General features: G+C 44.8%; 1 protein-coding gene across 1 annotated transcript in view; it reads right to left on the bottom strand.

Moving 5' to 3' along the window:
• The window catches only part of LOC308155258 (ryanodine receptor 2-like), a gene marked incomplete at both ends in the record, with an annotated part of 76,705 nt that extends 59,848 nt beyond the window's left edge, over window positions 1–16,857 (bottom strand). Inside the window, 22 exons of the mRNA XM_080528539.1 lie at window positions 232–335; window positions 564–668; window positions 997–1,216; window positions 1,490–1,682; window positions 2,164–2,405; window positions 6,645–6,778; window positions 6,933–7,051; window positions 7,300–7,395; window positions 8,506–8,641; window positions 8,943–9,126; window positions 9,558–9,679; window positions 10,032–10,196; window positions 10,546–10,702; window positions 11,268–11,342; window positions 11,562–11,658; window positions 12,530–12,653; window positions 13,421–13,533; window positions 13,854–13,926; window positions 14,093–14,167; window positions 14,426–14,530; window positions 15,079–15,198; window positions 16,810–16,857. Coding sequence (XP_080384665.1) covers window positions 232–335; window positions 564–668; window positions 997–1,216; window positions 1,490–1,682; window positions 2,164–2,405; window positions 6,645–6,778; window positions 6,933–7,051; window positions 7,300–7,395; window positions 8,506–8,641; window positions 8,943–9,126; window positions 9,558–9,679; window positions 10,032–10,196; window positions 10,546–10,702; window positions 11,268–11,342; window positions 11,562–11,658; window positions 12,530–12,653; window positions 13,421–13,533; window positions 13,854–13,926; window positions 14,093–14,167; window positions 14,426–14,530; window positions 15,079–15,198; window positions 16,810–16,857 — 2,807 coding nt within the window. The remainder of the gene's footprint in view (window positions 1–231; window positions 336–563; window positions 669–996; window positions 1,217–1,489; window positions 1,683–2,163; window positions 2,406–6,644; window positions 6,779–6,932; window positions 7,052–7,299; window positions 7,396–8,505; window positions 8,642–8,942; window positions 9,127–9,557; window positions 9,680–10,031; window positions 10,197–10,545; window positions 10,703–11,267; window positions 11,343–11,561; window positions 11,659–12,529; window positions 12,654–13,420; window positions 13,534–13,853; window positions 13,927–14,092; window positions 14,168–14,425; window positions 14,531–15,078; window positions 15,199–16,809) is intronic.
• Between the last annotated feature and the right edge of the window lie 462 nt (window positions 16,858–17,319).

Here is a 17,319-nt window from a genome sequence, read left to right as displayed (position 1 = left end):
ATGGAATGAGGAATGGTATCAAACATGCGTGTGCTCCATTCCACATATTACAATGAGCCCGTCCTCCCGATTTCTACCTCTACCAGCCTCCACTGGTTCCATAAGTCAAAATATCTTCGTGATTATGTAATCAGCAGCATCACGTGCTACCTTGTCCTCTCTCTCCCTCCTTGGACATGACATGACAAGGTCACTGAGAACAAGACAGTGATGAGAGTGGGAGGGGCTCACCGTAGAGTGTCCTGGGACATCTGGAGGCTGTGGTTCCTCTCGTGCTCCGTCAGCTTGGAGAACTCCACCAGACAGGGATCCTGCCTCTTACTCTCGTCTCTCACCTGCATGACAACACTGGCCACTGTCAAGACAAGCTACTGAACTAACACTATGTGACCGCAGTCACTGACATTCACTGAACAACGATAAACACGGCTGTAACTGACACTCATTGTTTTGGACAACAGTGGAGGCAGGTTCCATGCATTTACAATGAGCCCGTCCTCCAATTTCAACCTTCGCCAGCCTCCCCTGCTGTAGAAATTGACTGTGTGGGCAGTCCTACTCACCGTGCCGTGCGTCCAGCCCAGATCAATCTCCTCCATCATCCTCAGCTCGTGAAGGTTCTCCGCCAGTCTCTCGCGGATGTGCTCCAGCTGTGGGGGTAACACCACCTAACCAACCACAGAGAGGTGGGGTGAGAGGTCACACTCTGCATCTGTCTGGCCACTGTGCTGTGAGAACATGGGGGTCATGCTGCTCTATGTTACTGAAACTTGTAGATGAACAGGAAAGGAATTCCAGATGTACTATATAGACACCCGCATCTACAAAGTACAGAACCTCTTTCTAGAAACTCAATGGCTTCTGTAGCAACAAGCTGTACCGTACAGCGGGTGTATGCTACTGAGCTGTGTTTTCCAGGGTACCACAACCAAAAGCTAGTAACATCAACTACTTATTACTGGGGGGGGGGGGCGAGCTAGGTTGAGTGTTCAGTACCTGGCTGATGTCCACTGGCATGGGGGTGAAGGTTGGTGGGGTGAGGGGTACAGTTGGTCCCAAGAGCACTTGTGTTCCAGTCCTCTGGACCAGAGTGAAACTCTGACAGGGCTCCACCCTCAGCTTCACCCCAGGGAGGAGAGCCTCAGAACAGGGGGCGAACCCGGGGGGAGGCAGGAAGTGGAACTCTCCATGTTGCCCCCCCAAGAGGAAACGCACCCTGGGTTCACATGAAGCACAAAGACATCCAGATCAGACAGGGTCCCACCCAGCAGTGAAGGCTGGTGGAGGTAGAAATCGGAGGACAGGCTCATTGTAATGCATGGAATGGAATGAGGAATGGTAACACACGTTTTGATACCATTCCTCATCCTGTTCCATGCATTACAATGAGCCTGTCCTCCGATTTCTACCTCCACTGGGGGCACCTAACCCTAACCCTAGTTCAAGAATTTCATGTTAGCCAGATAGACCATATAGACCAGAACCTCACTTGACACCAGCAGAGAAGCTGACCACTGGGTAGAGGAGTCCGTCTGGGTTGAAGTTCTCCAACATGCCCTGGACGGGCATGCCGTTGACCCGGAAGGAGATGCAGGAGGCACAGAGGTCGAGGCAGCAGCTGACCACGTCCTCCTCCCTCAGCAGGTGGTGGTAGGGAGAGCTCACTCTCCTCCCCACAGAGCCTGGGGTGAGGGGCAGCGTCACACATAAACACCACGGTGGATGTACACGTTCATATACCTGGGGAGGCTGGTGGAGGTATACATCGGAGGACGGGCTCATTGTAATGCATGGAATGGAATGAGGAATGGGAATCTGATACCATTCGTATTTCCGTTCCATACATTACAATGAGCTCGTCCTCCGATGTCTACTTCCACCAGCCTCCCCTGATGTAAATACTGTAGATTGTATATGAGAGGTAAAGTTGCATTCCTTTACCTTTTATATCATTAAATTCTTTGGATAGTAACTCTATGGATTACAAATATATTTGCAGAAGAAGCAAAAATAAACGAATAGTTTACAACTACTACTACAACGGCATGTGCACCACTTTTAACTGAAAACAAAAGTTACAGAATGTGCCTTTAAAAGTTGAGAGTTATGGTCCATAACAGTCAGTGCAGAGTCCCCCCCCCACTCCACCTGGTCACCCCTCACCTGACCACAGATGCAGCCCATCAAAGCCGTATGAGCAGAGGTCATCTCCCACCCCGGTGCCCCCCCAGCCCTCTCCGCCAGCGGGGCAGGGGTGGTAGCCCTCAGTGCCGGCCCAGCCCACACGCAGGTGTGTGGGTTCAGCTGTGATGAAGGGCTCCACCTGGTCCACAGCCAGCTCATAGTACCACCTCCTGTACTGGGCCGAGTCCTCCCCAACGGCCAGGAAGATGTTGGGCCTCACACTACAGTGAAGAGAGGGGAATTGTGTCAAAGGAAACACCCTTTTCCTGGCAGGGTTGGGATGAATTTGAATTGTAATTCAATTGAAATTCCCTTTCATGAACTGAAAATACATTGCCTAATGGGCTCCATGAGGATTTGTCCATGTATGAACTGAACTGAACTTCAAGTGAAACTAAGGCACTAAGGGAATTGAAATAGTATTTGACCCTCTTACCCTGGTCAATCCTACTATAGCAAGTGAACTAGTCCACCATAGTGGGATGGCATTGACACACTGGATTGTTGTGTTGTTTCAATGGCTTGTGGTTTCCTTCAGGGTTTTTGCCAATGAGGGAATTGATGGAATGGTGCTGTTTGTTTTGGACTCAGGAGGGATGGAAATGGGGGTAATGGTAATTAAGGCCCTCTACAATAAACGTGTGGGAATCACTTTAAAGAAAAACAGCTACATGTTTTAAGTGCTTGAATTATACGTCAAGAGGAAGCTGAGATGGACATTTGTATCAGAATGACATTTTGACAATGTCACGTGGGCTGTTGCTACAGTAGACATGTAGACAATGTGCCAACATGCCACTGGGCCAGGTGATTTCAAATGAATAAAACAAATTAAAAAAAGATTAAATATTTTCTCACAATGTAAACTGAACTATATATCAGACATTTATTTTAAGAACTCAACTCACGATTCGATACGATTCACAATACTGGGTTCACGATACGATTTTCTCACGATTCTTTCAATAAAATGAGATTGCAGAGAAAATATGACAGAAAAATATTATTTTATTTATTTCTCAGAAAAAAACTACAAAATACTGTATTTGCTTAAAGAATCCCTTTTTATTTCTGAGGTAGGGTAAACTACGATAGGGTATAACTTCGAACAAGCGAAGTCAAAAGTAGACTACGCTCTCTGCTGTTCAAAAAGAGTATCGCTCTTATCACTCTGAGTATGTTACATCATTGTTATGGTTTCTCTGCACAGTGATTCTAATTCTAATTCCGATTCTATGGTTTAAAGCAAAACAAAGCAAAAAACTACATTTAAAGCAAAACAACCTCAGTCAGACAGAAGACAGACAACCAAAGACAAGCATCTTGGTCAGCCTGTTAATATTGAGCAGCAAAGCAACAATACAGTAAGTATTATATATTTAAGCAATAGCTCACGACAGGCCGTGGTATATGCTTATTATATCACAGCTAAGGGGCGTTGTTCGGCCCGACACGAAGCGGAGGGACGGCAACCCCCTTAGCTGTGATATAATAAGCATATACCACTGGCCTGAAGTAAATGGTATTATAAAACGGATGGGTGAAATCAAGCAATCTGATTGGTTCATAGCCGTGGTATATTGAGCGTATACCACAGCTACGATTAGTAGAGCCTCATCACAGTTCGAAATGAATACGCCTGTTTCACGGTCAACATTCCAAATATAACAGACTTTTAATTCAATCGCAAGGACATTTTATCAACTTAAAAATAAATAAAAATAAAAATCCTACCCAAAGTAACCATGTAGATTCCCAATATGTGGTCTGTTTATCAAAATAAAGCCTGTTTGAAAATGTGTCGAGACGTTTTCGGAGTGCCCTGCCTGCGTCCACTACAGCCGCGCGTTGACAGTTTTTTTAGTGGGTGTACAATCAACGGAGACATCCAAATTAATGTAAATAAATAGATGCAAATAATGAAATTGTGTAAATAAATGCTAAATTCCTATGAAATCTACAATGCTAGTAGCCTAGGTTAATGAAAAAGAATGTTAGTGTTGTTGCTTAGCGACCAACTGCAATAAGAGGAACTATTTTATTTGAGGGGAACTATTTAAGATGATTAATTACGAATAAAAACTATTTGAATTTGAGTGTGCTTTTCTAATTCATATTGACAGTGTTGGTAACCGTTTTATAAAAGCAATAGCTCACTTCAGGCCAGTGGTATATGCTTATTATATCACAGCTAAGGGGGTTGCCGTCCCTCCGCTTCGCGTCGGGCCGAACAACGCCCCTTAGCTGTGATATAATAAGCATATACCACGGCCTGTCGTGAGCTATTGCTTAAATCAACATTCACTGTCTTTCTGCCTGATATTCTCTGTTTGTTATTGAATCTGCCTTGTCTCTCTCTAGCTTCTCAGACTATTACAGTACTACTGCAGATGTTTTGTATCTGCTGTAGAATTAGAATTCTAATACAATTCTAATGCTGTTGCCATTGTGACTCCAATCACTCCGTGATTGCCATAGCCATAACATCATGACAAAGATTCTGTTTTTTTAACCATGACAACATATCCCTACAAAATGTATTTTGTTATGAATCAGTCAATTACATTGTACAATTTATTTCTAATGTTAATTTGATAATTTATATTTTAAGCTTTAGGAATATTTCAGACAGAGATAAGGTTCACAACCTCAGAAATAGGCTTTTGTTTTCATTACTGGTTTCATCATTTCACAGTGTTAAAATATTATTTTTAGTAGTCACAATCATTACCAGTTATGTCTTGTTTATATTGATTACATATCATATTTCCCTATACCTATCATGTCTTTATATCTTTCTCTCTCTAATTATATTTAAGCAATAGCTCACGACAGGCCGTGGTATATGCTTATTATATCACAGCTAAGGGGCGTTGTTCGGCCCGACGCGAAGTATCTTTTACCTAGCTTCAGAAACGTTTGTTAGTTTGTAACGGATTGTAGTATGGTATGTGTTTGATATTTTGTAACGGATTTGGAACGCTGACAAGTGCTGTTGTCACAGCGCGCGGCTGTAGTGGACGCAGGCAGGGCACTGCGAAAACGTCTCGACACATTTTCAAACAGGCTTTATTTTGATAAACAGACCACATATTGGGAATCTACATGGTTACTTTGCGTAGGATTATTTTATTTATTTTTTAAAGTTGATAAAATGTCCTTGAGATTGAATTAAAAGTCTGTTATATTTGGAATGTTGACCGTGAAACAGGCGTATTCATTTCGAACTGTGATGAGGCTCTACTAATCGTAGCTGTGGTATACGCTCAATATACCACGGCTATGAACCAATCAGATTGCTTGATTTCACCCATCCGTTTTATAAAGTATAATAACTTCATCGTATAACCTATGTTGCTGTTTTCTTAAGCTTATCCTTGCTTTATGTCAATTAGATTGTGTTGAATTAGGGCTTTAAGACCTATTTAGTGTAGATAGATGAATAATGAGGATGTTTGTCAATTTAGGATCGATGTCGGAGCCGAACAAGAGGCAGGAGGAGTGCCGGGAGTATGTGGATGAGACGATCCAGAGGAAACTGCTGGAAGAGAGGATCTGGCTGACTAAGAGGCTCAAACAAGAGCGTCAGTTCACCAACCGAGACATTGAGTTCAGGCAGCAGTGGACAGTCCAGGAGGGGAAGAGGAGGGAGGAAGAGGACATGGAGAGAAGGAGAGAGGTGGAGAGTGCAAGCAGGAAGAAGTGCCTGACAGCCTTGAAGCTGGTCATAGAGGCCAGATTGGAGAGGTTAGAGAAAGAGATTGAGAGTAAAAAGATGGAGGAGTTGAGAAGACAGTTGGCGCAGCGGGAAGAAAGAGTGAGAGAAGGAGAAAGGGAGGTGAAGGAACAGGGAGACAGAATGAGAGGAAGAGAGAAAAGAGGAGAGGAAGAGTGTAGGCTACTGATGGTGCGAAAAAGAGAAATGCACGACATGAAGACTCAACTGGACGAGGACAGGAAGGAGTTAGAGAAAGAGAGGAGATGGATCGAGGAACAAGGGAGGCTCGTGACGGGGGAGAATGAGCAGACAGAGATGGGAAGAGAGATCAAAAGGGAGAACGAGATTGAGAAAGAGGTGGACAGGAGGTGGACAGGAGGTGGACAGCTCAGAAAGCTGATGGAGAGCATGCAATCTGAAAAAGAAGAAGAAAAGAGGAGGATGGGGACGAAGATAGATAAGATGGCAAAAGAGATAGCAGAGAAGGAGAGGCTTAGGATGGACATGGAGGTAAGGCCGGGCGAGGTCGTGAGACAATGGAAGAAAAAGAATAGCCGGACCAGACAAAGAGAGAGAAGGAGGAGGTGGTTATCCAATAACACATACGAAAATATGTATTCCCCTTTCACCAGCTGCCGTCACACATATTTGTTTAATTAAAGGTAATTTACTGTCTCAAAAAATAACACTGTGTCAAGTTTGCTTCATTCAAAATAATAATGTGGTTGATGTGTGTGTGTACCTGGTGACCTGGTTCACGAGGCGTGTCTGCAGGAGCAGGTCCCGTTCTGGGAGCAGGTTGTCACAGATGAGGTTTTGGTTGGAGCGCACCGCCATGTCATGGCACACACACAGAGAACAGAGGACGTCTAGCACCTGGGAGAGAACATACACAGGTTAACTGTTCAATTGAATACACTGACACACACAAACACACACACACACAAACACAGACACACACACACCTGTACAGTATGCATACACACACATACATGCGCGCACAAACTATCAAATAACGTTGAGGGGATACCTTGTGATTACGTCCATGCTTATCCAGAAGAGAGATGATGGATTTAATGTGTCCTTCTTTGATGAAGTTGAGAGCCTCTGGACTCTCTAAAAGGACACAGTGTAGTACCTCTAGGACCCCTACACACAACAGGAGGTAAACCAATGTACCCATATTCTTATCCAAACCGGAGGTTTAGGAAATTACGTTTTCTGCACTCCAGACGTACAGTATAGATGCTTGATTGATTATTGGCACTTTTTAATAAACAAATGACTGTTGGGATGAACGTATAACAGCTGATATTTGTCAGTACTGTATATGCTACAACACATACGTTTATTTTGGTACACCTTCCTAGAGTTGTACCCCAACATGATGAACCTACCAGTGGAGGCCTCCAGTCTCTCCAGCCTGCTCACTAGCCAGTCCAGAGAGCCTGAGAACTGGGCGCAGTTCCTACGATTCCCCCTGATCAGAGCAGCTGGAGAGAAATGAATGAATGAATGAATGGTCTTTATTGTCATTAATACAGTACAGGTACCATACAACGAAATTTAGGAGGGGGGGCTCCCCTGGTGCTTGGAAAAAAGACTAAAAACAAGAGAGCCAAGGGTAAAACAAAAAAGAGAAAAGAGCTGGTTGACATAAATAAAGGCTATGTACACTATCTACTATACTATACTACTATACAATAAAACACTGTGCTGTACACTATGCTATGCTATAAATATCCTAACTTTTTCCTATATCTGAATCTTATGTACACATGGGTTGTCATATTGCACATAATATTTGTTGCACATTCATTAAAGTGTCGCAGTTAGCAGGTTTAGAATGTTCACAGTTGTATTACATTTATGTTTACAATCTAGTAGCTGCCATCAAATTGTCTAGATTGTCCAGGGCCTAGAACCTAGGTCTTTACTGTGTTCAGGGCCTGAAATAGGGGCAACAACAACCTCCTCTACACAGCAGTCGGGCTGCCCGATCACGTCTCTTCACAACACTGGCTCCCCGCTGGTGGAATGAGCTCCCCACGGCTGTCAGAACGGCAGAGTCACTACCCATCTTCTGTCGTAGACTGAAGACCCATCTCTTCAGGTTACATCTTAACTGCTCCTCCTGAGACATCTTCTGACCCTCACCACTACGTCTCCTAAAGACACCCGCTTTCCCCTCTACTGTGTCCCTAAGAACTTCTATTGCCCCCCTTGTACTGTTTCTCAGTTTCTCCAGTAATATTTAAAAAATAACAAATAAAAAATAAAAAAAAGTTTAGTAGAAGGCGATAATAGGGTTAATAATAATAGGGTTTTTAATAGGGTTTTTCCTTCTATCAGTGGCCCCGGGCCCGAGCTAGAGTACTCTTCCTGCAACGAATGGTGGACTGCTGATTCACATGCTTAGTATTCAAATGTATTGATTGTAAGTCGCTTTGGAATAAGGCGTCTGCTAAATGCCAAAAATGTAAATGTAAATGTAAAACAACTGAAGATGTTAAGTGTGTTCCAAATGCCATTCACAATACAGCTATTATGTGTTTAATTAGAATATGCAGCCTTAAAAGTGTCATATGTACTGTAATGCCTACCCAGTAGTTCATAGAAGGAGTTGAGGATGGTCTCCCACTCCTCTCCTGCATCCTTCCCAGCAGCCTCAGCGAAATGTGAGGCACTGTTGTACAAGTGTAAACGGTCGATGCAGTCAAGGACCAGGCTAATGACACCCTAGGAGAGAGTGGGGGGGAAGAGAGGAACAGAGAGAGAGAGAGAGAGAGAGAGAGAGAGAGAGAGAGAGAGAGAGAGAGAGAGAGAGAGAGAGAGACAGAGATCATGGTAACTAAGTTCACAAGTGACAGTGAATTCATTTTGAGCTAAAAATGAACAATACGTTTTTACATTTACATATGTAAATTTGAAAATGTGTTCACATTAAACATGCATCCATTTTTGGTGCATACATTTTTGGTGTTTTGCAAGGTACTTGGTCTACACTTGAGACACGCTGTGATAGCTGTGTTACCATTACCTCCTCCTGAAATAGGTTCTGTCTGTTCTTCAGTGCCCTCACGCTGTTCTGCTTGGCCTCGTGGCCAAGCCCCTCCCCTGGTAGCTGGAAGTAGCCAATCAGATCGTGCAGACTGAGGCCGACTGTCTCCAGCGGAAGGTTGAAGGAGGGGAGGTTCCCTTGCTGGCTGAGACCGTCAAGTCTCCTAGAAACAGGAGAGAACATTGACAACAACATACAACAACATTACGCAAAAGTTGTAAGCATTTCCAAAATGTCTTTCATGGAGTTGTTGATCAGGCTATTTTTAAACAAGCCCAAGAGTTGACAAACCACACAGCGGGTCAGAAGGCTATGAACTGGCTAATTATGAATTAGGTTCACCAGAGGGAGGCGTAGGCACTGGCCTACCAATCAGGTTCTCCAGAGGGTAGTATTCGCAGTGGCCTACCAATCAAGTTCATCAGAGGGAGGTCCTTGTAGTGGCCTACCAATCAAGTTTCCCCTGGCAGTAGCCTACCAATCAAGTTTGCCCTGGCAGTAGCCTACCAATGAAGTTTGGCCTGGCAGTGGCCTGCCAATCAAGTTTCCCCTGGCAGTGGCCTGCCAATCAAGTTTCCCCTGGCAGTGGCGTACCTGATGAAGCGTATTAAGAGGAGGACGGTGCTGCGGATGAGCCTGGCAGTGTGAGACTCCTCCCTCTGAGAGCGAGACAGGGTCAGGCCGTCGTCCATGTGACCCTCACTGTGCATGATGGCCTGGAAAACAGTTAATGATAAGACAATGTGACCAGAGGCGTGTACTATGATGCGAGTTAAGAGAGTAAGCTAACCTTGGATAAACCTGAATATGTATGATTCGCTTCATAAGATACACCTTAAAGTGGGGCATTAGGGGGGCATATTCATCAATCTTACTCTTGTTTAACGAGGTAAGTCATACAGAACAAATTCTCTTTCACAAAAAAAACACGGTTGGAAAATAATTAATTAAAAGCAAAAAAAAAGTTAAACATAATTTAATTCATATGTGTATATTCAACCTGAAAACAAAGATTTATCTTTGCATAGTGTAGATTTCAGTAGCATTGAGTTAATCCATCTGGTTTACCTTGCGCTGTACCCCTCCCATGCGGGCACACTTGGCATCCATGGCCTGGTAGGTCAGCCACAGCCCTGAGTCCACATGCTGGACGTAGCACATGGAGTCTCCATACTTGATCTCTGGGACCCCCATGCCATCCATGTCCTTCTTTGGCCCAGCCTCCAGCTTCTCCTGCAGAGTAGCAGATAGGGACACTTTGCTCAGGATCAATCATTTGTTTAAACAGAAAATATTGTTATAAAATACTTGATGTCACGGCTCTTGGAGCACATTCAATACACTGGGTATGGTATATGCTGCATCTACACTAACCTTCAAGAGGTGAAACCAGGGGAGGCTGAAATTAGAAGCCTTAGGTAGAAATTGGAGAACGGGTTCATTGTAATGTATGGAACGGAATCACGAATAGTACCATTCCTCAATCCATTCCCTGCATCATAAAGATCCTGTCTTCTGATTTCTACCTCAACTAGTCTCCCTTGGGTGAAACGACAGAAGCAGAAGCAGTGGATTTGCTAACCTTAGAGGGGCGGAAGCAGAAGGAGGTGGATTTGACGTCAGCCCTCTCTCTGTCCACCAGCTGAAGACCTCTCTCCTCACTCAGACTCAGGTACCTCCCTGTAGTTACGTGCCGGAGGCGGAATGGCTGCACCCACCGTGTGTGGCTACAACTCCACCTGTGGGAAATGTTATTGCAGTGTATGATTCCTCTGTGTCTCTTATTTTATTCGGAGTGGGGCAGTCTCACTCATATTTTTCATTTTATTGGATAGACATAGTGAAGACAGACAGGAAAGTAAGGAGAAGAGGGCATGTCAGCAGGGCATGGCCCGGGTTCGAACCCAGGCCGACATGGGCATAATATGTGCACTGTAGACCGCGGTGCTAGACCACTGGACCACCCCAGGCCACTCCTCTGTGTCTCTGTCTCCTTACTGAAATCCTTGCACCGGACCAAATGCAAGTGCAAGTGAGTGTCATATTAGGCCTCAGTGGAGGTTGGTGGAGGTAGAAATCGGAGGGCTCATTATAATTCATGGAATGGAATGAAATGGTATCAAACACGTGTAACTAGCTCTGCAGCCCACGTGGTTGACACCATTCCTCATTCCATTCCATGCACTGGACCAATGAGCCGGTCCTCGATTTCTACCTCCACTGATATACCTGTAGGCCGACACATAGGTCATGAGGTCATAGGTCATGAGGAATGTGCCCCTTGTTTATGTGTGAAAGACGTACACCACACGCAGAATCTCCAGCCTCCAGAGTGAGCGGGCGTGACTGGACACTGCTCCACCTTCATAGTGCATCGCCCTGGACAGTAGAGAGAGGGGGGGAGAAAGAGAGAGAGAGAGAGAGAGAGAGAGAGAGAGAGAGAGAGAGAGAGAGAGAGAGAGAGAGAGAGAGAGAGAGGAAAAGAGAAATTGGTAGGGAGATGTGAATGGAAAGAATGAGTCCCAAATATCTGATGTTATTTTTCACACTCACACACATTTCTACGGTCATTAAAGCTGTGTCTCATTAGTCACTGACCTCCGTAGCTCCTCCCCCTGCTCTGTCGATGGGACGGTCAGACACTCGTCTGTGTGACCATGTAGCAGCCGCAATGTGTCCCCGCCCTTCAGGTACCCTGTGGTTAGATCAGGAGGTTACCACAGAACTACAGAGAGGCAGCACACATGTTCAAGAGGAGAGCTGCACCATCTTGTCGACTTGGCTCCACCAGTAAACATTTCAGAGCAAATTAAACTTTGATATTTAGTCATCTATCTTTGATCGCCAATTACATTGTTGTTAAAAGTGTTATTATTTTCCTCAGTGTTTTAGCTGTATTTGTTTTCATTTTCAAATGAATAAATGGTGGGTTTTGATAATCAAGCGCCACCTTGTGGTCACCAATCAAAAATGATGATTCTGTGGAGAACTTAGCCACACAGATGCTAAGTTCTAAGTTATATATGGAATTCATAACACACATATAATGGCAACTATATGAGTGAAACTACAAAGAAATACACATACAATTCCACCAATGCAACAGTGTTACAACAACAATTAAAATCCATAAAACCTGGTCAAACAAGTTCCATGCCACCCAAAATGGGTGCATGATGATTCAGCAATTTAGCAATGATCAATAGTTTATTTCCCCACGAAGAAACACATGAGAGTTAGTCTCGTTCCAAAACACTTCCACCACAAATGCTCGAAAAGTCTGGTGGACCAACGTGTCAAACTTGGCCTTAAGTAAGCCAATAGAAAGACCATCAAAATCTGATGGCACATAGCCATTGGCTTTACTTTGCATCAGTCAGCAGCACCCACAGCACTTCCTCACTCAGTGCTTGCACACCACACGTTTCTGTTGGAGCTACACCACGTAGTCATGTGATTCTCTGAAATCCAATAATACCAAATACCTTTACTCAGTGAATTCACTCCCGCTAAGGCCAGGTTTGAGTCATTGCTACGGCGCTGTTAGGTTATATAAGACAACCTGCCTTGAGCCACTCCACTTCCTGAACAGATGGGGGCGACGCTCCAGAGGGTCTGCTGGAAGGCTGCGTCCACGACGAGACTCCCACAGTCACTCTTATTGTCTAGGACACTCCCATAGGACAAGTGCTGAGGAAATATAATCAATACAATAATCAATGCCATGATCAATACAAAAATCAATACCTTGATAGTGATGATGAAGTAAGAGGCAAAGCAAATGGGGATTTCACATAATGGCCGTTTCAGAATAAACATACTCATAGGCTACTAAGGGTGTTCTTTGTGTGGGCTCTATATTACAAACAAAAACTAAGTATCTACATGGAGGTACATGTATTCTGTACATAACTGTTTGGCATAATCGTAATTTCTCCTGAAAACTGCCCAGTACATCACCTGTGCCCAGCTCTCTGCCATAGTGGACCTTCAGGAGATGCAGTGCCTGCGGAGGGCGCAGGCTATCATTGAAGACACCACAATCACAGACTGTTTGCCCTCCTCCCACATGGGAAGCGGTACAGGAGTCTCGGCTCCCGCACCAGCAGGCTGGCGAACAGCTTCTTCCCCACAGCTCTCAGGTTACTGAACTCTAGACCCCGGTGGTAGGCTTGCCCATCTAGCCCCCCCCACCCCCTTCCACCCCCAAACAGGATGAACTTTGCACACACCCACCCAGTACTTATGGCTTGCACTATGCACTATTGCACATCCTACTGTACATACCTTGGCCTCTGTCTGTACATACTGTATGTCTGTACACACCTATGGCTTGCACTATGCACTATTGCACTGGATGCCAAATGCATTTCGTTGTCACTGTACTTGTACTATGCCAATGACAATTAAATTGAATCTGAATCTGAATTCCACGCTCACCTCGCCACCCGACTCACCAGGTATCTCTCAGACGACACGCTGACCAGGATGAGGTCGTCCCCGACGCGGACCTTCTCCCCTTCTGACCTCTGCTTGGAGGCGGGATGGATGGTCCACCAGCAAGCCTCACCTGGACACATAGGGAATTCAATGTCAGAACCAAACACTCATACCGTCTTTCATTGTCTTACTCAAGGGCATACAACAGGGGAGGCTGGTTGAGGGAGAAATCGTAGAACGGTTGAGCCTGTCTTCCAATGTATACATCTACCAGAAGATACTGTACACATACATTATAATACATGAACCTTTTGTTTTGGGTAGACCTACCCCTGATTACACATTGACAAGTCAAACAATTCACAGGCCTCCTGAAGAGAGATCAAGATCTAATAACACATTTGCATTTCCCTGTGATGTCCATTTTACCAACTGTGATATTGTACATACCTGTTTTATCCTCTTGCAGACCTACATCAAATGCCAGCTTATCAGTTGAAGATGTGGACAAGCAGCAAAGATACTGGAGGAGAAAAACATAGGTAACACTAACCAAACAACTCTTATAACTCTTATAACATAAGTATCAACGGCTTCACAAACCACTCAATGGGCCAAGTGCCCAATAGGATCGATGCAGCAAGTCTTTGCTCTCTAGAGAGAGCCAGTGATTGGTTGGGAGTGCTCACCATCCCGCTGTAGGAGTGTCGTAGAAGCACAGCATGGCCGTAGAGGAGAGTGCGATGGCCACCCCCATGTCCAGTCTGTAAAACAACAACACAACAATGACTCTTGTATTACAGCAGTTGCAATGTCAATTCACATTCATGACTATAATGTAGTGAGTATGTACTGGGGAGTTTGGTGGAGGCAGAAATCAGAGGACGGGCTTATTGTCATGTGGCTGGTACCATTCTTCATTCCATTCCATGCGTTGCAAAAAAGCCTGTCCTCTGGTTTCTGCCTCCACTAGCCTCCCCTGGCACAGTACTATTTGAAAGACACCCAAGCTGTCAGCTCACCCCCGCTGCCTGGTCCACTCTCTTGGCCAGCATCTCCTGCAGGGCTCTGACAGACAGACACTGGGCCAGGACAAAGGCACACACCGACAAGTCTGGGGGAACATTCTAGAAGAAAAACAAACAATTGCACAACAATTATAAAACACTGCTCATTGAATTCAGGGACAAAATCATCAATCAATTTATCTTTTATTTTTTCATCATTGTTTGTTTTTACTGGAACATGTGTTTCTGGTTATAGAGGGTAGAATGTGGGGAAAGGGGGGGGTGGGGGGCTTGCTGGGGCAGGGGGAGGTTGGGTGGGGAGGGGGGAGTCGGGATGACATGTAAGGTGTGTGGGAATTATGTCATTATGTCATGTGTTTAATTGTTTAATTGTTAATAAAGGGGAGAAGGTGTTTGGCAACTGTCAAGACAACAGGGGGAGGCTGGCTAAGTTAGAAATCGGAGGATGGGCTCAGTGTAAGGCAAGGAATGGAATAAGGAATGGTACCATAGATCGCTCATACCATTCTGTGCACTGCAATGACCCCATCCACCAGCCTCCCCTGCGACACAGAGAGCTCCATTCAGCTTTCCGTCACCAGACGGGTCAGTGAGACGGGTCAGTGAGACGGGTCAGTGAGACAGGTCAGTGAGACAGGGGTCCTTACCTTGCAGTCGGAGGTGGACTCCAGACAGCAGAGTCGGCTGCCAAAGCCCTCTGCAGCCAGACACAGCTTCAGGTGAGCCTGCTGCGACGTGAAGGTGCTCTGTAGAACCACCTCGTCATCCTGACCAGGGGCGGAGAGCACATCACACACACACACACACGCACACACACACACACACACACACACACACACACACACACACACCAGACACACACACACACCAGACACACACACACCAGACACACACACCAGACACACACACACACCAGACACACACCAGACACACACACACACACACACACACACACACACACACACAGAATCAGGTCACATTATGGCAGCCATATAAGGAGAATGAGGAGATAGCCCAGACACCTCTGTGTACTGCTGTGCACCCCTGCCATGTCACCGTGTTGTCCCACTCTTGTCTCACCCTCCATTCCTCTCTCATATCAGCAGGCTCTGGAGTTCATCACCCACACCGTCCATGCAGCACAGCATCGGGCCACAGCGGGGCCTTCTAGGGCTCAGGGTATGTATCTTAGGCTCCCTAATAGGGACGTTAAGTAGGCCTGGGGCGGTTGGTGGAGGTAGAAATGGATGGGTTTGATACCATTCCTTTTTCCTTTCCAAGCATTCAATGAAGTCCAACGACTTCAACTAGAAGCATTAAAGGCCTGCGAGTCCAGTAGCTGCTGTCACCCCTGCCAACACTTCCCATAGGATCTAACCATTATTGAACTGTAATGTATACTGAATGGAATCAGTATAGCCTACAATAATAATACATTGTATTTGTAAAGCGCTTTTAATTTGAGTGCTGAGTGCTTTAAAGAAAATATATGAAAAAAAAAACAGAAAAACAAACAGTAGCCTATACTATAAACAACGAAAAAGACTACAGGAAGTAGTAATTGTTATGAACACGAATAATAATAATAATAAACAAGAATTCAGTCAAGTCAACTTAACGATGTGACTGTCTATCCCGCTGGATAAACGGAGGACCAAAAGCAGCGTCAGAGCATCAAGCAGCACTCCTCAGTGACGTGACCTTATCTGAGGGCAGAGATACTCCTCAGTCACATGACCTTATCTGAGGGCAGAGATACCAGGCCGTGAGAGACGACGACTTACAACCACACAGGACGATAGGAACCCCCATTCCATCACTGCAGATAAGACGGTTTAAAATAGAAGCAATGCCAGTGCTCAATGTTTCTGTCATTGACACACTAAAACAAAATGAGCAAAGCTATAGCAGTTTTTATTGCATTCTAGTCAATGGTTAGAGTTTTAGCCCAAATTGCATGGGGCACGTTATTTGCTCTGGTTACACTTTTATTGTGTATTGGAATGATTGGATTGGGAATTCAACTAGGAGCATTTAAGAAATTGAATCAATCTAACTCAATTCAATCTAACTAATTAAATACAAAAATAAAGCAGCATAGTTGAAACATTAATGACGTTTACACTATAGCCTACCTGCTCTCAAATGAATGGTTAAATTATTGAGATGGGACAAAGAGACTAAACAAACTCACAATATAAAATGAAAAACAATTCAATTTAAACTTCAGAGAACTAGTGATATTATTTAAATAGATTATAGATAGGCCTAAAAATGAATCTTGACTACCATGTTTAACCTACAACAGGTGTTTCTGCCGTTAATAATCATAGCCTATTCTTTTTCCGCCATACAGTGATACGTTTCTAGGTACTTACCCTACGTAGAAATTGAATTTCATCCTCGCTCTCTCCAGTCTCAGCCATGTCTGACCGTGTTGCAAAAGGTGCTGGGTGGGTCAGAGAATAAACGTTGGATAAAACTCTCCTGGGTGGGTCAGAGAATAAACTTTGGATAAAACTCTCCTGGGTGGGTCAGAGAATAAACTGTGGATAAAACTCTCCGTCTCTGGTTGAGTTGAGTCGGTGAGCAGCAGGAGTCAGTGGACCCCGGGCAGACGCTCGTTCACTCACCTTGCAGCGCCGCGCGCCTTATTATTGTTCAGCGAGCGCGTGCTTGGCAGGTAGCAGCGCTGATCCTGGGTCAGTTGTCAAGCGTATTCGTTTCCTCCGTCCATCCACACTTATGTAGACTGTCGTTGGCTACGCGTGGCAATTCGTGAGTTTAGAATTATAAGGTTCTATCTCCGTTTAGGGCAGGTCAGAGATATTGAGCGTCAACGTTTTTACATTCCATTATATTTTGAGGGATGGAACCTTTGTATTTTA

This window comes from Nansenia antarctica, assembly GCF_963989245.1.
Source record: "Nansenia antarctica genome assembly, chromosome: 1".
NCBI lineage: Eukaryota > Metazoa > Chordata > Actinopteri > Argentiniformes > Microstomatidae > Nansenia > Nansenia antarctica.
This window is presented reverse-complemented; position numbering and strand designations above follow the sequence as displayed.